At 32.0% G+C, this 26,513-nt stretch overlaps 3 protein-coding genes and 1 long non-coding RNA gene across 5 annotated transcripts; 1 reads left to right on the forward strand and 3 right to left on the reverse strand.

Annotated features, from left to right (window-relative positions):
- The first annotated feature begins 698 nt into the window (after nucleotides 1–698).
- On the forward strand, nucleotides 699–1,842 carry LOC140955329 (uncharacterized). Its single transcript, XR_012169292.1, has 2 exons — nucleotides 699–980; nucleotides 1,080–1,842. It is a non-coding gene; the product is annotated as an uncharacterized lncRNA (long non-coding RNA).
- Nucleotides 1,843–5,697: 3,855 nt separating this feature from the next.
- On the reverse strand, nucleotides 5,698–7,634 carry LOC118049215 (F-box protein At2g27310). The gene is made up of 2 exons (XM_035059148.2): nucleotides 7,377–7,634; nucleotides 5,698–6,968 (listed from the first exon to the last, which is right to left on the reverse strand). The coding sequence occupies exon 2, from the start codon at nucleotides 6,955–6,957 to the stop codon at nucleotides 5,830–5,832; it is 1,128 nt and encodes a 375-aa protein (XP_034915039.1). The 5' UTR covers nucleotides 6,958–6,968; nucleotides 7,377–7,634; the 3' UTR covers nucleotides 5,698–5,829.
- A 6,156-nt stretch (nucleotides 7,635–13,790) lies between these two features.
- On the reverse strand, nucleotides 13,791–18,228 carry LOC118049216 (small nuclear ribonucleoprotein SmD1a). 2 transcript variants are annotated; one of them, XR_012169286.1, is made up of 5 exons: nucleotides 18,073–18,228; nucleotides 17,918–17,994; nucleotides 15,956–16,147; nucleotides 14,214–15,848; nucleotides 13,791–14,027 (listed from the first exon to the last, which is right to left on the reverse strand). XR_012169286.1 is itself a non-coding variant. In XM_035059150.2 (4 exons), the coding sequence occupies exons 1-4, from the start codon at nucleotides 18,084–18,086 to the stop codon at nucleotides 15,784–15,786; spliced, it is 348 nt and encodes a 115-aa protein (XP_034915041.1). In that variant the 5' UTR covers nucleotides 18,087–18,228; the 3' UTR covers nucleotides 13,791–15,783. The 2 variants fall into 2 exon arrangements, 1 of the variants encoding a protein (XP_034915041.1); XM_035059150.2 differs by having other exon boundaries at nucleotides 13,791–15,848.
- A 3,118-nt stretch (nucleotides 18,229–21,346) lies between these two features.
- On the reverse strand, nucleotides 21,347–22,918 carry LOC118049218 (probable aspartic proteinase GIP2). The gene has a single exon (XM_035059152.2). It carries the CDS (start codon nucleotides 22,860–22,862, stop codon nucleotides 21,546–21,548), a length of 1,317 nt encoding a protein of 438 aa, XP_034915043.1. The 5' UTR covers nucleotides 22,863–22,918; the 3' UTR covers nucleotides 21,347–21,545.
- Between the last annotated feature and the right edge of the window lie 3,595 nt (nucleotides 22,919–26,513).

A 26,513-nucleotide genomic window follows, 5' to 3' on the forward strand; every position in this document is an offset into this window, starting at 1 on the left:
GTATAAATTTTTTTATTAAATACTTATTTAATATAATATCAAAATCTTGTTAATCTTATAATTATATGTTTAAATCTCACTGATCTTATTCTATTTTATAAACTAAATAGGTTGGATTTTTTTAAGTTTTATATTTTAAAAATCTCATTTAAAAAAATATATTAGACAGTAATATAAAAGTATCACTTAACTGTTTTATTTTATGAAATGAGATGATTGTTTAGCTTTTAGGTTCCATTTTTATTTGAAGGATTTTAATTGTTTACTACTACAACTTCATCTTTATTTAAAGGATTTTTTTTTTCAAGCTAGCAATGTGGATTCTGATCAAGAATCCTGCATTATTTGCCTAAAAAATGGCATTGCACTACAGATTTCATTGTGATTTCATGATATTATTGCACGCAAAATCACTAGCCAGTCTTATTACAATGCAAGATTAATCGATGTGCCTGCCATCTTTCTTTGTGAACTCGGGGAATCCTGGATCAGAATAGAGATCAAGATACTCGTTAACCTCGATTATTATCGCAGATTCATCACCTTTCATTCCCTCTCGAAGAAATTGAAATCTTGGAAGATATTGTAGAATAAAAACTCCACTTCCTGGTCAAATGATGGCACCGTGAACGGCTTGAAAATAATGAAGTAAAAAGGTCACAAGAAACTAAAAACTGACATGTCAAGTGACATGGAAATTAGGAGAGAGTAAAGCTTTCAAGATGTGATCTATCATCCCCAGAATAAATTCCTATCTCGAAGGTTCAATGATTTGAAGGCGGGAGACTCCATTCACACCATATACTGCAAGATTATGAGGTGTACCAGTCTCTTTTCTCCACCGATCTGAGTGCCGTCTAGCTCTGATGCCTCGTTTCATTTTTAAATTAGCGCACTCAGTACTCCATTCGTTTGTTTATGTGGCAGGGTTTGCGTTTCTTTCAAACGCATTAATAATGATGTTAGGTTACTAATTGAAAGTAATATATAAATTGTAGACCCATCATTTATTTGAGGTAGGAACACGATTATTTGAGGTAGGAACACTAATTTTTCATTTTCAACTATTTTCAATATAGGAGGGTGAAATATTCGTCAAATCTTCCATGAATTAGCGTGCTCCGAGCCCAATTGGTACGTGCTGTGATTCTTCAACTCCAACAACAATCCCTCTGCAACATCCATGATTAAAGAGCAGAGCATCCATTGACTGGTAAATGAACATCCGTACATTGTGCTATGACCCTCACAGGTACAGTAATAAAACTCGGCCAGGCCGGCAGATTGACTAGAACCCGGTCCACCCAAGGCCTTGATGGGGTTTTACACCGGTGAAAACTAGACTTGTATTTGATGCGGATGAATCCGGGTGACCCGGCATCACACCGGTGAAACCCGGCATATATATTTTTTTAATTAACAAAACCACTCCGTTTTGTATTAAGGTTTTCTATCCCGACCTTTCCTCGTCTTCTCCTCTTCCTCCTTTCTTCCTCCCTTTATTGAGCCATTAGCATCTGTGAGGAAAAATTGTAGAACTCAGTCCAATCTTTCTCCCTCTGTTCTTCACTACAAGTTTTTTTTTTGGCTGTATCAGTTAATCACTTTCTATTTCAAGGATGCTTAAGATTCATGTTGATTTCGTGTACTCATGGTGCGGTGGGCGGAGGGGAGTTGTTGACAGAGGTGGGGCTAGCGGGGGAGGGGAGATGATTTGTTTTGCTTTTTAGCACTGTAGTTTGCAATGAATTTGTCAATTAAAGCGGATGTCTCCGTATTTTACGCTGATGTTGAATGTATTATCGTGAATAGAATATAATTTAAAATATTACAAAAATAAAATTATAGTATGACATCTCTTTCTCGTAAAAATATAAGATTTATAAATTATAAAATATATTATAAATTCTCAAGATAAAATTTCATTATATTTTTATTTTTAATACTTTTAGCTGTGTTTGTATATATATATATATATATATATTCAGAGTCTATTTTTTAAAATATTAATATATATATTTTTTATAAAATTATAAATTTTATTATAAAAAAAAAATTATGTTTATAATTTTTTTTATAGCTACTAATTAGCAATCACCTTACCAGATATTATTCACTACTATCATAATTACTGATCATTTTAATTTATCAGATGTCATTCATTATTATCAGTTATTTAAATTTTTCATATCGAGGCATTACATATTTTAATTAAAAAATAAATTAGATTATCTAAACTAAAAACTTAATTAATTATTCAACGCACCAAATTTATTTAAATTTTAAGATCCATCAATCACGTCATGTCATACTCTCCGAGGTAATTGGTTTCTTAATTACAATTTCTTAATTTCCTGCACCCATTGCATCACTCAAAGCTTTCTCCTATGGCTCCACAACGATTTCATTAAAAGAGATTTTGTTACAGATAATTATAATTCGTTCATTAAAAGAGCAGGTGATCTATGGATTCAGAAAGTTTAAACTTCTCCGAAAATTATATCCGAAAATAAACTTCTCCTTTATTCTTCGGTGTCATGAAAATAAATTGTTTTTTTTAGGGGGTGACCCGGTTTTTTGGCCGGGTTTAAAAACTATTCTCACGGATTCACAACTGTCAACTGCAGTTAATTTTTTTTTTTTTAAAAAAAAAAAAATAGATCAGACTTGATATTCAGCTGCTAACCATGGTGAGTCAAAAAACATTCAGAGTTGAAAGTAGCAGCGATGGGCATGTCGGTGTATATATGGGCTGACATCACCATCGTTGAAGCCCAAACTTAAAAAAACATTCAGAATTGAAAGTAGCAGCGATGGGCATGTCGGTGTATATATGGGCTGACATCACCATCGTTGAAGCCCAAACGTTAAAAAACATTCAGAGTTGAAAGTAGCAGTGATGGGCATGTGGGTGTATATATGGGCTGACATCACCATCGTTGAAGCCCAATGTTTAAAAAACATTCAGAATTGAAAGTAGCAGCGATGGGCATGTCGGTTTATATATGGGCTGACATCACCATCATTGACGCCCAAACTTTAAAATGTGCAAAACATATACCCGTCAGAAAGAATCAACAACCTTTTAGCCATTCTAATGGGCCTTCAGACCACTTTGATATAAACATGGCCCATCTTCGATAAGATAAATGTCATGGAATATAGGAAAACAAAAACGTTGTACCTTAGGGGCTTTTTGTACCGTGAACCGTTAAAAAAAAAAAAACCGAGTGTAAAAAAAATGTTAAGAGACCGCCAATGTACTTAAAAAAGCAAAAAATCACCATTTAGATTATAGACGTCGCTACATCGAATAAGCTTATCTTATATAACAATGACATCAGTTGGACTGAACTAAAAGAAATAAACAATTGATCATGATAAAAAAAAATAAAAATAAAAGATACATTTCAATCTAATTGTGAATCTCAAAAAGAAATTAAAAAAAAGAAAGATAAAAGATGATACAAGTGAACCCGAGTGTGCTTGTTAAAACGCAACCCATGCATGAAGTCGTGATAGTTTTTTCAAAAATACTGGAAAAAAAATATTAGAATTTAAAGTGTTGAACGATAAAAAAAAAATAGTTTAAAAAAATGCCAATATCACTAAGAAAAGAGAGAGAAAAAAAGAAAAAGAAAAAGAAATTATTAGAGCTAAACCATCGCACGCACCACTACACGCTCCACCTCATATGAATGAGGTCTTCGTAAACTTTTGAACGTTGTTGTGATTGCATAATTTTTATCTCTTAATATCATCACACGCATCACTTTGAGCATGCATAATGGTCTTAAACGCTGGGGTAAAATATGAAATTACCTCGTTTTGACCCTATAATTACAAAAATACCATAATAAAAAGACAAATAAGCCCTTTACCCAACTTTAAAAAATTATGATTTGAGGGTAACCAAACAAATTCATTATGCATTTATTTCTAAGATATTAATTACTCTTTTTAAAATACAAAATCATCCCATGTATTTAGCCCATAATTACAAAACAACAACATTTAAAAGATGAATAAGTCGGTAGATTGAAGTTTTTTTTTTTTCAAGGGGTAACTAAGTAAATTAACTTTGTATTTTTAAAAAAAAAAGACAAACTTGCCCCTCAAGCGAAGGTAGATTTATTTTGATTTTAAAGGTATTATAACAAACACTTATCAATTAAAAAGTAAAAAGATCTTTTTTACCTTAATAAATATTATAATGACCAATTGGGCCTTGAGCAATCACAAAACCGTCCCTATAAGCCTAGCAAATGTTTTTTTTTAAGGGAAAAATTTTTATTTTATTATTCTCATTCACAGTGCACTGAGTGCACGGTGAAATCACCACAGCAATAAGTTTTTTTAAAAAAAATTTGACATCCTTATGTTAGTGTTTTCATTTTGAAATTCTTGAGAAAAAACAAAAAAATTATTTTTTCTTACATTTTTATTGGAAAAGGCATTTGTTTTTTTTAACACCGCTAAAATATTTTCATCACTTTTGATAATAAATTTATGTTTTTGAAAATTTTGAAATTTTGTTTTTGGTTTTTTATATCTTCCAAAACCAAAAATAAAAACGAAAAGTTTTATGCGGAAACCAAAATACAAAGTAACTTAACAGATAGCCTAACTAGCGGAGCATTTTCTCTGGGAACATATTTGCTTTTGTTTACAGCAACCTCAGCGCTCAAAATAACTGTTGCCGGAGCTTGGAAGGATTTCAATGGTCTGCCTAAAATCTAAATGGTCAAAAAGAGTCTCTGAGCTCAATTTCTTAGGTCTGCCTATTAGGGCATGGTGTGTGATCTTAGTAAGTAGGATCAGGGCAGATTTTCTGGGTCACTTGGAGAAATGTTGTACGGCATACAAGCTAGATGTTAATCAGAAAAATTCTCAAAAAGGAAACAGAAATATTGATTAGAGAAAGAAAATCTAGTAGAATGGGTATTAAATAATGATGATAGTGATGGTGCTATTTAAAGCTAGCTTTGGCATTATTTTTCAAGTTCCTGCTAACCATTTTCATCCACTACCAACATCTTTTAAAGCGTGTTTCAATTTCGCAACTTGCAAGATAGGATATGATGAGTGATAATTTAGTTAAGCTATCAAATCTATTATTTCAGAGATTGCGAAAGGGAAAGGCTAACAACGCCTTTTCCCTTTCTTCACAGCTTGCATAATGGCGAAATCCATGAGTATAACAGGTATGGAAAAGCAGACTAAACATCAGTCGCTTTTGCAAAGAGAGCAAGCCATGATCATGCAGTCAGCACAGGAGGAGGAGACAGAGAGAGACGTGCCTTTGAGTGATGAAAGCTAATGGGAAAATGATCGTCAAAAAACCTTTCTATACGTAGTTTTTATACAATCAGATGTGTCAGGTCATGCTATTTCACATTCTGCCACGCTTAGCAATGTTATCCGTTCAGTTTTATTCAAAAAAGCATGAACTAGATAGGGCAAAAAAGCTGGGAAAATAAAGCAATACGATTGCTCACAAGATAGTTACGAAGACCAAGAGATAAGAGGTGCAAACAGTGTCCAACAAAACAAAACAGGCGATGGGCATAGCTACGCATCGAGAAAAGAAGACTCAAGCTCGAGAATCACAGAGCAGTAACGTCATGGAGAGTTATGCTGCTTCCGGTACTGGCTTTTTGATACAAATTTATATAGAGAAGGTTTTGACCACAAATTAACCATGGTAATGAGATCAGTAATTTTTATTAGCTGAAACAAAATTGATTTTTACATCAAATAAGGTACAGGTCTCGAAAGTTTGTTAGAGATCAGGCTAACAGGGGTCACAATAACAAAAGCATTTCAGTCTCACAAAATGCAGTACCAGAATGTGAGGAAAGCAGCAATGCCGCTTATTATACAAAGTCTATCTAACCTGCTTTCGTTTCTCATCTTCTCCTCTTTTAACTCGCTCTGAGCTTTTGAGTACAGATGACAAGACTCGAGAACTTCACTATAGTTTTTGCTCCTGTGGCAGCTCAATGCTTTTTTGAGAATATTCAAACTATTTCTTCCATTGACATGAGCGCCTTCCATGTCTTCCAACTGCATGCTCAGCTCTGTTAATTTGAGAGTTGTCTGAACACCCTCTCCCTCCTGCTGGATCACTCTGAACTTCATGATAAGAATGCATTCTACTACCTGGCATGGAAGAATGCCTTGTGCAGAAAGCACAGATCCAAAGCGTATCACAAAATCGTTGTCTGTAGGCCAATGCCTTTGCCCACCGAGAGGGCTCCAGCTAGCAAGATTAGCAGCTTGCTTGAATTTTTTGTTAACAACAATCCAACTAAGCCGAAGTCCATCACGAAGCTCCATCCATAGCTTTCCATCCTTTCTTTCCTTCTCCATTGATAAAATTGGGGGCAGACCATCAGAAACCGAAAGAAAAACTTCACCTTCATTATCATCATCTCTAGCTGCATAGGTAAGAAGATCAATACGAAACGGACAGTTGTAAAACCAACCATTGAACTCATTGGCATTAGGGATGCCCCACAGGACTTTCGAACAGATTGTTCTATCCTTGTACTTGATATCAACAATCGACACAAAATCTGATGGTGCAACACTCTCAAATTCATCAACATCACCATAGTATTCAGCCTCAGTCCATTCTTCAGGATACTCTAGGTGATCGTTCCATTGATACTCAGTCACTTCCTTGTTGACAATAAGCGGAAAGCAATCTGCATAAAACTTTCTGAATCCACCAATACACGATATTAAAATTTTAACATCTTCCCTGCTGGTCGAAGGCCACATAGAAGAACAAACATTTTCCCATAATTTCTCTTCTTTTGAAATGGAACAGAACGTAACACAAGCACAAGCTGCACTGGCCAATGTCGGGCCATCAAGACGCCTCAATATGTCATAGAACAGATCACTACTTAACGATGCCATGCTCTCAACAGGTGCAACTGACACAGCCATAGACAGGTACTCTGAGCATAGCGGAAACAAACAAAAAAAAATTACTGTATGCACATAAAGATAATAATTCGACACGATTTCTCTTGATAATCACAGAAAATTTGCAATCAATGATGAAGTTTTGATGGTAATGGTCTTTGAATCACCCAACTTATCCCTACAGGAATAACTAATTTGAAAGAATTCACATTTCACTAAGATTCATAAAAAAATAATAAAAGGGCCATCTCAAGCTTCCCAATTATAATAACAAACAACAAAATAGAGACTATAAACAAACTCCCATCACTCATAAACATTCGCACTAATCAATGAAATGCACTGAGAAGAAAACCCAATTCATGGCTATGATCAATTAAATACCAAATCAAAACTAGAAGTTCAATGTGAGAGAAGGGGGGGAGGGTGAGTAAACGTACCTCGTAGATTAGCAAGAAAGCATCACAAGTGAAAGAAAAATAAAGAGAACAAAACGTGAAAGCAGATAAAAAGCATTAAGAAAGCTTTTTGGGGGATTTAATGAAATAAGGAGTTGTTGGTCTATGGGTCAGGTCTGTATAACTTTGTCGCTGCTGGTTTTCTCGGTCTGTTAATAAGTAGAACAGCTGTTTCAGGGCATATGGGGTTATGCTTCTTCTGGTCAGTTCATTGTGGTATTTCTAAGGAGGTAGTGCTTGTTAACGTGGCGGTTGTTAGTTTTTAGAGGGATTTTCATTTATAAACATATTAAAATATTTTTTTATTTTAAAAATTTATTTATATATTATACTATTAAAATTATTTAAAAACACTGAAATAAATTAACTTCCAACAAAAAAAAAAATGGTGTGACGTAGTGTTTGGAATTACAGTAATTTTCTGATTTTTTTATTTAAAAATGTAATTTATTTGAAAAATATTTAATTACTATTTTTTTAATAATTCAGTGTATTAATATAAAAAAATAAAATAAAAAATATCAAGAAATATATTTTAATATATTTTTTAAAAAATAAATAAATATTGAATCTTGCATGTTTTTTTTTATTATTGATATAGGTCTTTGGGTTAGATTATATATATTTTTGATTAATTTTATAAGTTTTAAAATTAATAATTATATAAATTTTTAATAATATTAAAATTTATAAAATTTAAATTAATAATTTTTAAAAAAACAAATCTAAAGAAAACTGTTTTTATAGATGGAGACTAGGCCAGGCCACCCTTCATGAATTGTCAGACTTGTCTCATCTCCTGGAGCAGAAGTAGTTTCCAATCCGCTTTCGGACCTGGTCTTTAATGGCAGGAGTTTATTTATTTATTAATGATAATTTTCTAGTTAATTACATGTCAAGTTTTATTACACAAGGTAAAATCATAACCAGCACATCCTATTAATCGTGGAAACTCTTGGAAGTAATTCTTTATTATAATTAAATTTAATTATAGTATTTAATTGATAAACAAATAGAATTTATATATTTAAACAAGATAAAATTTAAATTATTTTATTTTTTGTATCGCTCTTACTATCTTCATCTAGTTTCTTTTAAAAGTTTTTTAAAAACAAAAATGGGTAAGTGAGTATTTAGAAAAAATTAGTCTTCACATTAAATTTTTTTATTTTAAAATTGTAAATCAAATAGGTCGGTATCTAATTTATTTTTATAATATTTTAAAGATTGAATTTTATTTAAAATTCAATTCTCAATTATTAAAAAGATTATAAACATAAAACTTCAGTTAATATATATTTTTTTTTGTTTAAAATAATTTTTTTAATATTTTTGGATCATTTTGATATATTAATGTCAGAAATAAATTTTAAAAAAATAAAAATATATTATTTTAATATATTTATAAATAAAAAATGATTTAAAAAATAACAACTACTATGATATTTAACACACCACACATTGATAATAGACATTGATGTTTCTATTCCATCATACTATTATGGTATACTTTGTTCGTTCATCCATTTATTAACATCGAATTTTTTATTAAAAAAGAATGTTCAAAAAGTCGACAGGACTGCCTTTGTATTATTTATGTTCCCTAAAGGAAAAATTACATGTTTATATAAAATTTGTCAGTTTTTATATGGTCATGGAGCGCATGGATTCTAACCTTTTTTTTATGCTATATTAATTTTTTTGGTGATTTAATTCTCTATCTCTGCTATCAATTCTGAGCTTAAATTTTAAAAAAGGGATCAAGAAAATAACTTCTATAGACGTACCCATACAAACATGGATCACTTCTTTAAGATTAAATATAAAAAATTACAGGATGGATCTTATAATTCTTAGTTTTGATGTCAATATATGACTGGATAAAAAAAAAATACCCACAATTGTTTTGATGTGAAAACTAGTGAACGATACCGTAGACCACAGAGTGAGATCAAAACAAAAAAATTATTTTTTTATATATATTTTGAATTATTTTGATATACTAATTTTAAAAATAATATTTTAAAAATAAAAAAAAAATAATATTTTAATATAAATAACACTTTAAAAAAATAATAAGAACTTTCAAATATTCTATAAATAAATTGATTTTATTATGTTTAATCGTGAAAACAGCTAACATTTAGCCCACCGGGTCACGCGGTGGTTCCGTGCCAGAGGGCATAGGGCTTCCGATCAGCTGTCAAGTCACATCTATAGTTTGTGGAGGGAATTGATAGGGAACTCCGTATTGATCTTTCGTGCTGGGCAAGGTGATGCCTGTGACCACAAAAAAAAACGCAGATAATAAAAGGTAATCTCTAGAGGTGAACTTTGTGATTTATTCATTTTTTGTTTCTAGTAAAGGAATCCAAAATCAGTTGGTAATCAGCAAGCCAGCAATCTTCAGTGTGGTTAGAATCATTGTTTGCTGGTGTGTCAACTCGATGATTTATTAATTTAAAATGGTTTTATAATTTTTTTATTAAAAATACTATTATTTTTTAATTTAAAATTTGGATGGATTTATTGATTTGCAGAATAATTTATCGAACTCAAGATTTGAATTTTACTTTTTAAATAAAAATTATCATATCTGCGATATATTGGAGGTAAAGCATCTAATAATATATGTTTTTCCACTATTTTGTCAATTTTTTCTTCCATTTAAACTTCTTTTAAGAAATTTATTTTTTAAAAAATACACTTACATATTGTATAGCTAAATGATATTTTTAAAATGAATAATACAATCATATCAATTTAGATTAAAAAAATTACAATGTAAATCTTACATCATACAAAAATACAATAAACATAACCAAAAGCATAAAAAAATGTATTAAATATTTAACAAATTATATATATATATATATATATATATATATATATATATACAAACACAAAGATATGATTGCAGTTGATTTTTAAAATATTTTTTTGTGCTAAAATATATTAAAATAATATTTATTTTTAAATTTAAAAAATTATTTTTAATATCAGTATATTAAAACAATTTAAAATAAAACTTAATTTTTAATAAAAAAAAATTTAATTTATATAAAATACATTCTACACTGCTTTTCCAGAGTCTAAAGTGACCCCCCTATCAATCATCTACCTGTATATAATAATAATATATTGGACATGCATGGCGGGGATTTTTTTTAACTATCGGGCAGGTTAGTGATGGTGGAATAAAAGAATGCACCGACACATGTGATGCGAGTGACATGTTTGTTTTTATATTTTGAAAAGGTGTATATTTTTAAAAATTAATATTATTTTTATATTATATTTTAATATGTTAATATAAAAAAATAATTTTATAAAAATTTAAAAAATATTATTTTAATATATTTACAAACAAAAAAACACTTTAATAAATCCACTACTACACTCTTAAAAACTTCTATTAATATCTTGATCACATCATTTATTTTCATCATCTGGATTACAGGGCTCAATCATACTATCAATGAAAAGGAAATACCTAAATAGTGATTGAGTTTTTAATTAGAAATATATTAAAATAAAATTTTAATTTTTAAAATTAACAAATCAAAATATTAAAAAAATTATTTTAAATAAAAAAATAAAATTTTTAAAAATATATTTCAACCATATGTCCCGACATAATCTATTGGCCTGGGTAGTCGGCATAGATGTTTTTACCTCCCGGCGTGAAACAGCGGTCATCGAGAAAGTGACGTGAAGAACAATCCAATCCACAGGCCCTTTCTTGTTCCTGCAGACTGAGCTTGGTTTCGCTTTCAAAATTAAATTTCTGGGGAGAGAGAAAGCTCTAGGTGACCAGATGAGAGGGAGGAATTCTATAACAATGGCGGATGGATTCTTAGAGAGGTGAAAGTGACACGACACCTATCTATGCTGTGCGCTGCCGAGTTACCATGGCCCATGGGGTCTGGTTCTTGTTGATGTTTCTTGCGGACGTGGAAGTGTGCCAATTGGCCAGCGCACCACGTGTTGCTTGCTTGTGACTCATGGAATTTTGGGATCCGATGCTTCAAATTTACTACAACCTTAGCATAGGTCGCACTCGCACCTGTCACCATAAATGAACTAGATCTTGGCTACCACCCCCGGTAACTCTTCTCTTCCCTTCCCTTCTCTTCTCTTCTCTTCTTTTTAGAATCATTTTGAGAATATAATATTTTTTTACTTAAAAATATATTATTATTAAAAAATTATTTTATACAATATAAATATATAAAATATATAATGTAAAAAAAAAATTATTAAGAGCTCCGTCAACTTTAAAATAATAATATTAGAATTGTAATTTTTCTGAATACTTTTATTTTAAAGAGTTCATGTATTAAGAATATGTACATATAAAATTTTTATACTACTATTTGTTTTTTGAATATTCATAAATTTTGTTAAAATATATAAATCATCTAATCTAATCTAAATCAATCAAAGATAACACACTACAACTACCAGGATTCTTTTTTTACAAAAATAATATTACTAAAACAATACCCCTTTTATGTCTATTAAAGATAACATAATCTTTTGATAGGTGGGGACAACTTCCCTTTTTTAATTTCTTTCTTTTTAATTGAAATATATTATGCACATACTACATTCGCCACTATTTTTAATGTGCTAATATTTTTAAAACGCAAAAAAAAATATGTTTTAATAAAAAAGTTCAATGCTGAAAAAAATTATCGTCACCTAACTTTTATACAATATAAAAAAAATTCTCATCAATTTACTTTCTTTTTATCATATGAAAAAAAATTACATAAGAGAAAAGAAAAAAATTCAAGGGGAAAAAATAAAATAAAAATTTAATTTTTTTGAAAAGCATTTTTGAAACGGGAAACAAACATGCTTTAATAAGAAAATTCAACTCAGCTTCAAATGAAAAGAATACAATCGCCCAACTTTTGTAGAATATAAAAAAAACTCTCATCAATTTATTTTTTCTTTATTGTATAAAAAATTCAATAAGAAAAAGAAATTAAAATTAATTTTTTATATCATCACATCAAAATAATATAAAAATATTATAAATAAATCATTGGATTTGCTGGCAGACCCAGACCCAATAAACTTGGATCTGGCTGCGGAGCCATTGATTAGTCCAATTGAGACCAAACCTAAGGTTATTGGGTCTTGTTAGAGAGTCAAACCCAGAGCTATTTTAGGTGATGTTGTGGGCAGTGCTCAACGTTATTGAGTTTTGCTAGACAACCGAACCCATGGTTATTAGATCTAGCTAGGGGCAGGATCTAATATTGATGAATCTAGTCGTGCAGCCTCGCCCTTACTCTCCTTCGTCAGGTGCTTAAAAAGTTTTTTAAGTGAATGGTAAAAAAAGGTTCGGTACTGGGCTCATCTTGGTTGAGTTGCTTAGAAAGCTCCCTCCTCTCGTCCAACAAGTCATTTCTCCTTCATTTGTCCTTTTTTTTTTTCCTAACAGAAAAGGAAAGCTTCTATAATTTTGTTGACATTAATGAAGCCATAGTAGGTCAAGAATTGGTTTTTCTAATGAATGAATTGGCCTGAACTGAAAGGAAAAAGTTTGATTTTAAGCCATGGTCATAACGGGCACTCTTTCTTGCTTCTTGTCTACTCCCATGAGTGCTTTTGATAGGAAAAAAAGAAAAAAATAGATAAAATTAAAAATATCTTAGATCTAACGTTATTGGGTCATGTTGGAGGCCAATATTATTGGGTCCTGTCGGGCAACAAGACTCGATGTTATTGGAATCTTTTGAAAGTAATTTGAATTTGGCTTCCAAACTAGATCCAACATCCAACTACTATTGACACATAAAACGAAAAATAAAAAAATACAACAATACTCTCCATCAATAATTTTTTACCAAATATGGCAAAGACAACACCACCTCAAGCGCTACAATATCATTTATAGTGCATATAGTATATTGCTACGATATCGTCTATATTACAATGAATCTATATCTATAATAAATATAGTGTTTTTCCCGGGAGTTTTAGAATTGTATATAATTATGGCTAGTGTTTTTGGAAATTTTTATTTTTTTAGTTTTTAATTAATAGTTTTTATATTTTAAAATCATTTTAATGTTATAATATCAAAATAAATTGTAAGATATAAAAAAATATTATTTTAATATATTTTCAGATAAAAAAATATATAAAATACAACCTAAACATATTATTCTCCGAAACATGATAAAATCTGCAAATATCATGTAACATGCCTGTAATTATATCTCTTTATCCTAATGAATTTTAAGCTGACATGAAACCACCAACAGCATCCACGTTTCCAGCATTGAGATGAATTAGGTCTGTGAATTGATTTTATATATCGTTCGGTTTTAGAGATTAATGATCCAAATCAAATATTCACATCTACAAAACGAGAGGAAATAAATCCAATTCCAATCTTATAATCATCGAGCCCATGATTCATACTTTATTTGATCAAAACCTTATTCACATCGTCACACATGCGCCCCCAACATCAGTTTACCAAAATACATATAGAATACTATGTTTTTTGGATACAGATCATACAATCACCTTGATTTCTTGAATCCGCAAACTGGAGAACAGGACGGGGAAAAAAGCACCATCAAAGATTCAAGCAGATCTGATAAAATATTCCTGGCATTGATAACTAGAGGAGGTTAAAATCCCAACATAATGATAATACAACCAAGAACCCACAAATCTCCCATTCCCGGGCATTTAAACCCTTCAAATCCATCGCTAAAACTACTGATCTCTAACCCCTAGCCCCGCCTTTTCTATCTTGTATATAACCAAACATCTAGTCTTCAAAAATCATACCATCATCATCATCAAACAGTTGCTGGGTTCTCATCAGAGACAAAAGCATCAGATTCTGTAGGCAAGTCCTTCTCCGCGTGATCAGCAGAGTCATCGTCATCACCGGGATCGCGAGCAGGATCAGACTTGTCCGCGGCGGAACGAGCTTTGTCGAGGAAAGGTTTGAAAGCCATTTCAATAGCTAGCCACCCAAATGCAAGAGCCCCAAACACAAAAATCGCTTGTTTCGCTGGCTTCATCCCCATCTTCTTCTTCTTGTATCTCCTTAGCCGCTGCCCTCTATGTTGAGTAAGATATTTTAAGGGGCAGATTGGAGTCGGTAAAAGTTTCTTTTAAGATATTTTTTACAGAAATATTTTTAATTTTTAAAATTTATTTTGATATTAATATATTAAAATTATCTAAAAATATTTAAAATTAAAACAAATTCAATTTTTTTAAAATAATGATTCGATCACACAGCCAAACGATGTCTAATCTTACTATGCAAACTAAAGGTGGCATCCCGGGTGAATTTATCTATCCGTGCGTAGGCCCATCAAGTTTTTTTTTGTTATCGATAGACGGTCAGGATTTGGTTTTGAGCTAGGGCCACTGGGAAAAGGTTTTCCTTCTTTTTGAAAGAAGATGGGGTTACGTGGGAAAAAACTTGTCTGGCTTGCTCGATAAATCTATATTTTTGCTCGAGGCCTTTTGGTATAAACTGGAGGGGGACCTGCCGTTTCAAAATCGATACACCGTTGCTGATAAAGAAAAAACAAAAACAAAAAAGGAAACAGTTATCGTCCATTTGAAAAGGTGAAAAAGTGGGATCCAGACCCTTACCGAACGTTGTTTGACTGGAACATTGATTGTGTAACAATGTTCAATTTCCTAAAATAAGAGCTAGTTTACATTTCATGAAAAATATTTTTTATTTTCTAGTTCTGTAAACACGAAACTATTTTCTAGATTTTTTTTTGGCGTTTGTTTATAGAATGACCCTAAACACAAATTTTACTGCTAGGATTTAAACTTTCGCATATCAATTCCTATACAGAGAGATGCCAGAAGCAGTTGTACAGGACCATCTATTTATCATTCATCGACGAGATTTAATGATCAGCCAGGCGAACTTTTGCTAAGCATCTGTTTTTATGGGTTAAAAACTCTCAAGTATCAACAGCACAAGAACGCCAAAGAGACATTCAGACAGTCTCGAACCAGCCACCAGGAGCGTCGGAAGTGGAATTTATAACCACCTGATCTAGTTGGCAAACTTGTACCTGCAGCATGCAAGCAATTTAGAACAGAGCGCTCCATAAACGATACGATGGCAGCATGAATAAGACAGCAGGTTACAGAAGAGTAATATAGCATAAGCTCATCACTTTGATCTTCTGGTTAAATTTGGAAAAGGTTACCGATAGACAACAAGCTCATATCCTGCAATTAGCCTCCACAAGGCAAAAACAGTTAAATAAACGCAGTAACATTCTCTTAATGCCCCTAACTTTACCGACAAATACTTGCTACAACATAGGTGTTTACATAACCAGACGCTGTAAAAATTAAAGCAAGCACAACATGATTAGCGGCCACGTCCGCGCCCACGTCCACGTCCGCGGCCCCTGCCTCGACCACCCAAAGCCCTCCCTGGATTTTTCAGTAGAATTAAAATTATTAGCAATCAATGGTATAATGAAAATGAAATAATATGTAACATTTAAATGTAACTAAAGCTGCAAATAAGTTAGCAATACCAGCTGTTGGCTTCTTAGGTTTGACCCTAGGTGTCTCCTCAACCAGCAAAGTCTCAAGATTCAAGCTGTCAGGAAGGATGTAATAGCGAATGTTGTTGCCCCTCACGCTGAGATGATCCAAAGTTACCGGGTTTTTCCCTTTCACTGTTAGTTTCACTGTTTTCAGATGAGTATTCATACTGATATCAACACCTACAGCCAGCAAATCAACCAGTCAGAATTATCATTACTTCACCTGTTCCAACATGAGCACAGTAAAGATAATTGTAATTTCTATTGCAGGAAAAATCATGTTAGACATATTCCACAAAGTGAAAAGCCAGTCAAAAAATTAAAGCGATACAGCATAGCCAGTTCCATTGGAATATCACCTAATGATACTCCTCTAAAGCCCCTAAAGTTGAAAGTCATTTAAGGATCAGAAAAAAATTTAATCCCAGAACAAAATTGCCTAGAAAGAGAAAATCATAAAAGATTTCAAATCCTCCTCCATCACCAAATAGCTACAAAGCAGCAGGGTTCCAGAAAGTCTTGCAATCTGCACTCTTCCTCCTCCTGCCTGTAGGATACATCATTATTGAATCCATTGATCTCACAACCATCCAAGCGGTGTGTAAATCATACATAATTGAACTTTCAATTGATAGACCACTGGTTACCACAGTTTATCAAGTATTATTCTCACCCACGTGTTGTTCCTACCAATGGTAACTGATATGCCTGAGTCAGGGGAACACTACTTACCACACCAAATTTCCAAGGGTAAAAAAGAGTATCATGAATGTCTAAGAGAAAAAAATTCACGGAAAAAGATGTTGCTGTAAGAGATATAGCAGCTAGCACTTATGCTACAACAATATGGCCACGTTAACACTGATTTATAACTCAAAATTCAATGGCTTGGAAGTGACAAATGACGTTGCAAATGAAGTTACAAACTACACACAAAACCATGTTTATCCTCATTCCTCGTCAAAGCTTCTTCAAGCTCCTACAATGGATGTGTCCCTATGAGATTATTGCATGTTGTTCTATATTCATGGTTGTAAATCTTAATTATTCTACTTAAATTTATAAATGTTGAGCCCTTGCAAAAAGGGCAAGAATGAAAGTACAGATGCTACCTCCTCACCCCCCAAAATAACCAAAAAAAAATCCAAATCCTTCCTCGGGTAAGAGATTAACCTCTGATTTGAAACTCAACAGTTGATTCCAGCTGTTAGAAATTCCATGAAAGAAAACAAAGGCTTCCAACCACAGATGGGTTTGTCCACCAATCCAAAAGAGAGGAAAACTACCTTTCTTTCCTCCACCAATAATCATATAAATTGAACTCATTTTTATATACTCTATCCATAAGACAAGAATCTGCATATGAAAATTTCAATATATCCAGTAGTTCATGAACAATTTATCAAAAAAAGGCACCTTACTTAATGGTCTATTTAGTCCACAATTTCCCCAGACCATCAAGCACCACTCCCTCTTTTTTTCTACTGGCCTTGGGCTAGTCCAGCCCCAATTTTTTTTTTCTTTCTACAAAATCTACAAAAATCATGTTGAACATGATTAAAAAGAAGGTACTATGCTGAAGAACAGTCTGCAGCAGAACAGATATAGCAACCCTTGCTATGTAGTTGAAAATAATGATGCCATATTACAGATCTATCTTTTGCACTAAAAAAACACAAACACTCTAAATATACCATAATAAAGTGAATAGATGGCATAATTTACAGTAAATTGTGCACAATGTTGTGCGTCCTCATCAACAAATGACCTCCCCTGCGAATCTACCCAAATAAAACAGCTGACAAACTTCAATCCGGAGTTTTTTTAGAAAAGACTGTAGCACGTTGATGCCAAACAATAACCAAATAAATACTAGGGTTTAACAAAGCCCTAGGTAGATAAAACGAGAGAAAAAAAATGCAGGTCATAGAGAGAGAGAGGGATCGTAACCTGTAATGGTTCCATGAACAACAGTTCCGTTCTTGAGTTCAATTGAGACGGTCTCATTGTTCAGCTTCATCAAAAACCTAAAGAAGAAACCGATTAATCAACAACACAACAATTGGATTACTAATTAATAGCAGAAAAGGAGAGTATAAACTGACCTGACGAGCTTCATTGTGGTCTCGAACGTGAAGAACTGAGCTACCTAGCTAGGGTTTGAAGATGAAAAATCGAAGGCCAGTGTTGGAAGCGGGAGTGATGAATTGCTCTACTGCTATTAGGGCTGCTCTCTCAAGCTTTATTATTGAAAGGCCCAGGGCTTCTCCATACGGTGTCGTTCGATAGTTAAAAATAATAATATGAAGTAAATTTTTTTCAGGTTTTGAGGAGAATTTCTTAATAAAGTAGTGTTATGACTTATGAGTCGGTTGTAGAGCCTTTTTTTAGAGTGTGATTGAAGTTGTTTTTTAAATTAATTTTTATAAAAAAATATATTAATATAATATTTTTTTTATTTTTAAAAATTTATTTTTAATATTAGTGTATTAAAATAATTTAAAAACACCAAAAACATATTAAGTTTTTTTAAAAAATTATATTTTTTAATAAATATTTTTGAAACTAAAAAATAAATAGTTGAAAATTAATTTTTATAAAATATATTAAAATAATTATATATATATATTAAAATTATTAAAAAATATTTATTTGATATTTATTTATTTTAAATACATTTTTAAAACACATTCAAATACAAAAATAAATTTTATTCTAGTAATTCAGGATTTGACTGGAATGACTTAGTTATTTAAGTCAAAACCTAATTTAATTTTTATTTTTGAAAAATCTATTATTATTCTTATTAAAAAAGTAAAAACTATATCATTTTAAATTAATTTAAGTTTTATATTAAATCTTAGATAGTGTTTGATATTATAATAATTTTTATTTAAAAATATATTTAAAATATTTTTTTTAAAAAAAATTTATTTTTATTATCAATATATTTAAAATATTAAAAAAAAAACCTAATTCATTAAAAATAAAAAGAGGTTGCAAAGACAAATATTACTCTCCACTTGAGCGGTTGAAAATAGAAACCCGCAGATCCCTATGAATCAGAACAGACCCTTCCTTCCTGCCGCCTCATATCCCTCCCTGCCTGTAGAGCCCAGAACCTGAGAGCCACGATTTTCAAGATCGTTACAGCGCGTGTTTTGATTAGAATTGTTAATCAACTCCTCTTCTCACTAATTAATTTGGAATCGATTATACCTTAATCAATTTGGTAATTAATGTAGCTGGTTAGCTTCCCGTGTACGGAATGGAATGAGAGGAAAAGGAAGGGATTGCTGAGTGAGTGACCCATGCCATGATGAGGAACGTATCTTAACCTTCTGGGATTGTAATTTTGTTGTCTTTCTACTGCCAAGAAGTTGAGCAATTAGAGCTTCGCTCAGGTTCATCAAGGTTTGCAACTCTACATTCTAAATCAACTTCATTGCCGAGTTAATTGAGATGGACTCTAATAACTTTTATATTTGCTCATGTCAGATAAGATGCAATGCAAGGGACGGGACGGGATTTTGCACCTGATGAAGGTGACCTTTGTACTGTAATATATACAGAAACTCTGTGTCTGTGATACAATAATTCCTACAATAGAATAAAATATTTTGAGAATTTCACTGGCACTATCGATAAATGGTTGTTGCCCGAGGATTAATTGTAATAGCTTTTATAGGAATCATACGTTCCTTTGAAAGCTTTAATGTTCAAGAGTTTGAATTGTTCTCGTTTATTGTTGTTGCATACCCTTCTTAGGTTCTGCAATTTTCCTCCCAGAAAACACACTCAAAGAAGTATATTCTCCTCCATTGCACCCATGGCCATAACTTGACAGGCTGCATGATTGCTCATTTTCTTGAAAACGTTCTTAGGTTCTTGTTTGTTATACATGTTTTATCATGAAAAGAAGCCTGAACTATCTGCATGCCCTCAAACTCCGGAGTGGAAAAGACCTTTGGAATATTCTTATTTTAACAGAGAATCTATGCGAGGTCATAAATACAATGGGGCAGCTCCTGTTTATGTATGAAACATTTGAGAGGGTGATTTAATCAGTTCCAAACTCTTTATATTATATTGTATTGCAGATTTATAGTGTTGGAATCTAGGAAAGCTTGGTTGTGTATTGCATGCCTCTAGAAGAGTTTTATGTTCAATGCTGTTGGTGTAGAGACATCTTGTATGCAACATTCTTAAACCAGTGTGTAGCACACTTTCATCCTCTGTCTTTGTTGATTGATAGCATTTGAGCTCCATAGCCGCTATGCCAAGGCATTCCTAAAACTGTGTTCCAGTTGGTACAGCTCAATGTCTTTTGAACTCTTTTTGTTGCTTCTTCTGTTACTGATTTGCCATTGATCCTTTCAAAGATTTATATCTGGCAATCAAAACATTTTTATTACAAACATGTTAGGAGAATTATGTGAGATGTGACACAATGACGAATGATGTTCCGGGCAATGCAGTTCCTTCTGATCGACAGCGAGAAATTCAACCAACCTGCTACAAACTACTAAACATGGGAGTACATGTTACACTTTGAGAAGCTATTCTTCCTTATTTTATGCTTTCTTTTCCTGCTTCCATAGTTACCGACAACTCTGTTCTAGTTGGTATCTCATGGGTGCTTCGAACTTCGACCTGTATATTATTAGCGTTGTATTCATTTTTTCCATTTCTTGTTCAATTCTTGCTATTAAGTTATCTATAGCCTTTGATTTTTTACTGGAACTTTCCTTGATTCATTGTGGAAACTCTACTTTCACAAGTTTTTGAAGCACGAGAATACATTTCTTAATTGCATTCTGGTCTTGGACACTTTACTGTTCTAAATCGTATATTAATTATGGCTCGCTCCTTCCTTTCCCTGCCAGCAAGTATATTTTTAACTAAGCAACAATAAAATATTCTTATTCTCTTTTTATGCTCTTTACATATTCTTATTCTTTGTCTTAATCGTCGGTGTCAATGTCACATTCTTGCATAAATCTGAACTCCCATATACTTCATCCATTTATCTTCATTGCCACGTACATAAAGATCTTGGTTTGGTCAACCATTCATCAATATAATCAGTGTGCTGCTAGCTGTATATTGTATTGTTTTTAGTGGTATAAAATTCAGCTTTCGTGCCCCCTGAAGTCACCATTCCAGACTTGACGAAATGTGCAGTTCATTGTCCCAAAAAAACTCGTAATTGCCCATGCAAGACATTGTGTTATGCTGTGACCGAAGTAAGGTCCAGTACTACAGACCTCAAAATCGTTTATTTTTCCTCTTTTTTTTTTTCTTTTATCAAAGGAGAAGCAAGTTATGTATGTTCAGATAAGCGTTAAAGCTCTGATCTTGATGTTCAACACTCTAGAGTTGCAAACATCATGTTTTATTAAAGTTAAGAGAAAACGGGGTACATAGCTTACATTACAAACGTGTCTGCTAAGAAATTTTGGGACCACTTATTTGTCCACTAAGCCAGAAGAAAAAACATTGGCCACTTATTTACCGAGTGTAATTTGTGTATAACATTGAAAAGAAATGTATTTCGTGAAGCATCATGGTGAAACCCCTAGGCAATGGAGGTGAAATTGAAGTTGGAACATGTAGTTTGCCTGCCAAAGAGCAGAGAGCTAAACCCGAGTCTTGATGCAGCCAAATCAAACTGAAAGAGATTGTCCTCCAGCTGATACCCTCCGATAACAATTGAAGTCGTGGGATTTGAACCACCATTAACAAATCCAAGACACAACACCTTGTCGCTGACTTGCACCATTGAGTTTGCACCATATATTCTCCAGATCACGTTCTCATTCTGCAAAACAAGAGAAATAGTTGGCACAGCAGCCCCCAGACGTGTGCCAAAAATGTTGTCGCTGCTAAAGCACACATCAAAAGGTGCAACGGAAGCCACCCTTGTGATGTTCCTAGCTGCAGACTCATTGATAAAAGCCCTGGTCACAGCATTGAAAATAGAAGACTCCAGGACAGTGTACGGGTTCACTGTGCTAATTTTTGTACCACCTTTGCCTTGGCTATCAATAGACAGCAATGTTGCATTCAATGGGACAGTTTTGTCACCAATCCTGATAGATTTTACACCAATGAAATATTCAGCTGAAGGCTCGCCTTGGCTAAAAGCCGAAGCTGTGCTTACTGGGTTGATGAAGAGTGGTGTGAAGGAGAGTGACTCGGATGTCAACTGAATGTTAGGAAGGAAGTTGTAAGGACCATCACCGAAGATTATGACACCTCTTGCCGGTGCTGGAGATGTTAAACAAATTGCAAATTTTCTGTTGAAGCTGAAGGCAGAAGCAAACTGTGAAGGAAACGCGATTCTAGTCCTGCCAAGTCCAGCCATACCAACAACACCACTAGCAAGACCCTGAAGCAAAAATGTGGGGGCGCAAGAGAATAGGAAACGTGGCACGGACGCTTCCCTGCCAGGGTTTGACCCGTTGGTCGAATTGACAGACACAACATCTGTTGCTAGTTCACCACTTGTGGCGGTGCCAGTCACTGTGTTGTCAGGAATGACACCACAGGTGTTGTTGTTGCAACCTGGCCTCGGCCCTGAGAAACAATCACCACAGCCACCAGCTCTAGCCAATGAGCAGAGGGCTGAGCCACAACGTGCTGGACGGTATGTAGATGACACATAATTTTTGTCACAGTCAACCCACAAGAACTGGCCACCAAGATCAACAACAAGGTTAATGGGCACTTGAGGAGTCCTTTGTTTGATTTGGGTGACATATTGGAGAGTGGCACTATCTTTTGTGACTGGAACAACTAGGGCCTTGGGGCGGAAAGATTGTTGAGCAATAGATGGGGAGAGGAGTAAAAGTAGCAGAGCAGAGCAGAGAAAATGATGAACTGAAGAAGCCATTGTTAGAGCAGATGTGTAACGATGTGGGAAATGGGCGTGGAGAGAAAGAGCCAAATGCCATTAATTTATACTCGAGTCTCGTGGGGTGTGCCATTGAGAGTTACAGGATCAAGACGGAGGACAGCTCAACATGAAAAGAAATAACTTCAACAACGGCAACTCTTCGTATCCAAGACCAGAACACGCCTTCGCCATCTTTGACCATGTAATATCGCATTATCTCACAGCTAAGTAATTATAAAACGTGTCAAGAAAATCTACTGTTGATTAATCAAATTCTTGCATGATCATAAAGCTCTTTGTGAAAGTATGGTTATTGTTTTTTTCTTTTTTAATAAAGCCACTTTATAAATTGTTAATCAGATTCCATACTTATTCTCAAAAAATAAAAACAAAAATATGGTACACTTACCTTTAGTACATGACTATAGAATGTGTTGTTATAGAAGAATTGAAATATATTTTCTCATTACCGAGAACCAAAGTAATAATTACGTAACAAACAAAAAGTAGCATGCCCAAAATTTCGAAGAAAAAATAAATAAATTTAATGGTAGACAACGAGCAGGAAAGTGAAAATTACATGTAATCAAAAGAAAGACTTTTTAAGCCATTTCTTATGATGATACACAAAGAAACAGTAATATTATTTCCTGGATCTCCATGATGTTTTATACAATCAATATATATATACACACACACATATATATCTTTTTAAATATTTAAAATAGTAACATTAAATATTTATAAAATATTTATATAAAATATACTAGAACTTAGATATTTCTTAGTATATTTATTTTAAAAAAATCTATATAAACCTATATTTCTAGAAATATAGAGGAGCCAATAACTATCTCTTTGGACTTTATATTTTCAGATAACACAAGACTTAGTAAGAGCCTAACTTAACACGAGTCTAACATAATATTTAAATAAAAATTAATGAATATTACTTATTAATTATTCACGCAGGAATGTAACTTATTATTATATTGATTTAGATATCAAAGTATTTTTCTTATACATATTATTATATTAATATATTTTTAATCAAAAAACACTAAAAAAAAAAAGCATAATTGTACAGGTTTCAAGACAAAGGCAGCATTTAATATATTATCACGATTCAATGAAAACTGGAAGCATCCTTTTGAAAATTACACACAATTCAACAATATCAGGCATGGTCCGTATGGATATCTGTTTGATTGAGACATCGAGTGCATCTGCTAGCGGGCCCAGAAGACTTCCATTATATCAAAATTCGCATCAAATCTTGAGCTGCTTGTTATCTTCGCTGTGAAGGTGTTTTTGGATAATCTTCGAGCTTTTACTAGCAATGATAGGGTTAATTGTAATTAGGTAATCATTAGTAGGACGTCAGGTTTCACGTCTGAAAATCCATGGCTAATTACAATTAACCCTGTTCATGGCTCCAGCAAACATATCCTGTCAGGCTCGAAAGCGATGCCAGGCACCCAGTCAACAACTCAAATATCTTTTTTTTTTTTTTTTGAGGAATTGTCAACTTGAGATCTGTCATTGTTGAATGCTATACCAAAAGTCAGACAATTTGTTTTGTCAATTAGCTGCTAGCTTTATGAAAAATCCGATGGCGGGGTCGGCAAGTTTTTCTTCGTTTGGCAAAAGCAAATTTCATTCTGTATTTGTTTTAACGGTTTATTATTGTTTTTTAATATCTTGTTGTTAAAAATAAATTTAAATAAATTAAAAATATATAATATTTTAATATATTTTGAAGTAAAAAATACTTTAAAAAACGGTCTTTAATATAATCTCAAATACATTTATAAGTTGTTTGAAATTGTGTTCTAAATGACATTTCATGAAAAACAATTTTACAGAAATTGTTTAAAACTAATTTTTATTTTATTTTTAAATTATTTTAATTTGTTGATGTTAAGAATAATTTTTAAAATATTAAAAAAATTATTTTAATAAAATTTTAAATAAAAAATACTTTTAAAATATAATTACTTGCTGTACTCTCAAATACCATATAATTTAAAGAACTTTACTCCACAATAAACGTTTGCATCACTTGAGACAGGGTCTTTTTTATTATTATTTTAATGATTTCATGGACTTGCGTATCACATTATTTTAATATGTTAAAAAGTATATATTATTCCGAGCTATAGATATAAAATTTCAAGTGAGAAAGTAATTGAAGAATTGATAAAAAAAAAAAAAAAGTTATCAATAGAACGTCAGTTTATAATTAACCTATATTGAAAGATATATGTGTAATAATATAATCAAATAAACATGGAAAACAGTATGCAATCTTCAATTGTTTAAAATCCTTTATTTTATCAATTGAAGTGGTACTTGGTTTCTTTTAAGATGGGTGATTGTATTGATTTAATTTTAATCCAAAACATGTTAAGGGGGTGTGTGTTTGTTTGATGAAAACTGATTTCCTGTAAATCACTTTCCAAACCTTATTATATTTATTTGTTATTAGTTAAATTGGTAACGGAAAACAGTTTTTAGTCAAGAAAAAATTTAACTTGTTTTGCAGAAAAGTATTTTTTTTTTATTTTGAGTGGAAAAAAAATATTTTCTGAAAATTTATGAAAAATTTAGAAATATCACATTACTCGCTTGATTATATCAAATTCGTCCTCAAACTTTTAATTGCTATATTTTTTTTTGTTTTGAATATTTTTTTTTAATTTCATCACTTTGAATTTAATTTTTATATTAACTTTGGTCTTTATTTTTATAATTATTATTTGCTTTTCCCTTATCATTTTTTAATTGATTTTTTTTATCTATCGAAATTTGGTCCTCGTTCTTTTTATTGTTACTTATTTTACTTGAAATAGTTTATAAAAATGGTAATTATTATTATTTTAATTTCTTCATCTTTCAATTTTTTTTAATTTGTTAGATTTGATCTCTATTATTTTTGATTAATATTTATTTTATTTGATATAATTTATGAAATTATATATATTTTTTCAATTTTATTTTCATTCAACTTTTTAAATTGCAAGATTTGTTCCTCGTTATTTTAATAAACTTAAAAAAAAAACATCAATAAGTTATTTTTCAGCTCATTTTTCATGACATAACCAAACACTAGAAAGTATTTTCCAACTTATTTTTTATTTCACTGCTAGATTCGAAAAATAATTCACTTTTCAAAAAAAAAAAATTACTTTTCAAAAAAATAAACGGGCCTAACTTTGTTTGTTTTCTCAAAATTACTCCTCCAACTTATGAAGACTTCAAAGAATTCTTTTTAGGCTTTGATACTTGATATCTATATCTTAAAAATGATATTAAAATCTTGATGATTATTTTTAAAAAAATAACCTCACTAAATCAAGGCTACTCAATCAGTTACACTGAACAATGTTTAACTCTCCGAGGGCCATGAAACATGGAGTTGACACTTCGTAAACAAGAGGATTGACAAAAAAAAAAAAAAAGCATAATAGAAAATGGTGTCCGAGTTATGATTGCATTGACAACTAGAAAACAAGGCTAGTGGATCATGGGATTGGAGCTGAAAGCACTTGATGAGATATAAGTTGATAATAGTAAGATTTTCTTCTAAATATAGAGAAAATGACAAGAACAAAAAGGGTTAGCAAGAGAAAGCAAACAAATATCAAT

The sequence above is a fragment of the Populus alba genome, chromosome 2, assembly GCF_005239225.2.
Source record: "Populus alba chromosome 2, ASM523922v2, whole genome shotgun sequence".
Lineage (NCBI taxonomy): Eukaryota > Viridiplantae > Streptophyta > Magnoliopsida > Malpighiales > Salicaceae > Populus > Populus alba.

Bases quoted from the DNA above. Each gene is read 5' to 3' on its own strand.
- LOC118049215 (XM_035059148.2), bottom strand. From the start codon at position 6,957: ATGGCTGTGTCAGTTGCACCTGTTGAGAGCATGGCATCGTTAAGTAGT.
- LOC118049216 (XM_035059150.2), bottom strand. The intron at 16,148-17,917 runs GTTACGATCCCT...TGCTGGCTGTAG, and splicing joins TGTTCATGGAACCATTACAG to GTGTTGATATCAGTATGAAT. The intron at 15,849-15,955 runs GTATTGCTAACT...TGAAAAATCCAG, and splicing joins ACCTAAGAAGCCAACAGCTG to GGAGGGCTTTGGGTGGTCGA.
- LOC118049218 (XM_035059152.2), bottom strand. From the start codon at position 22,862: ATGGCTTCTTCAGTTCATCATTTTCTCTGCTCTGCTCTGCTACTTTTA.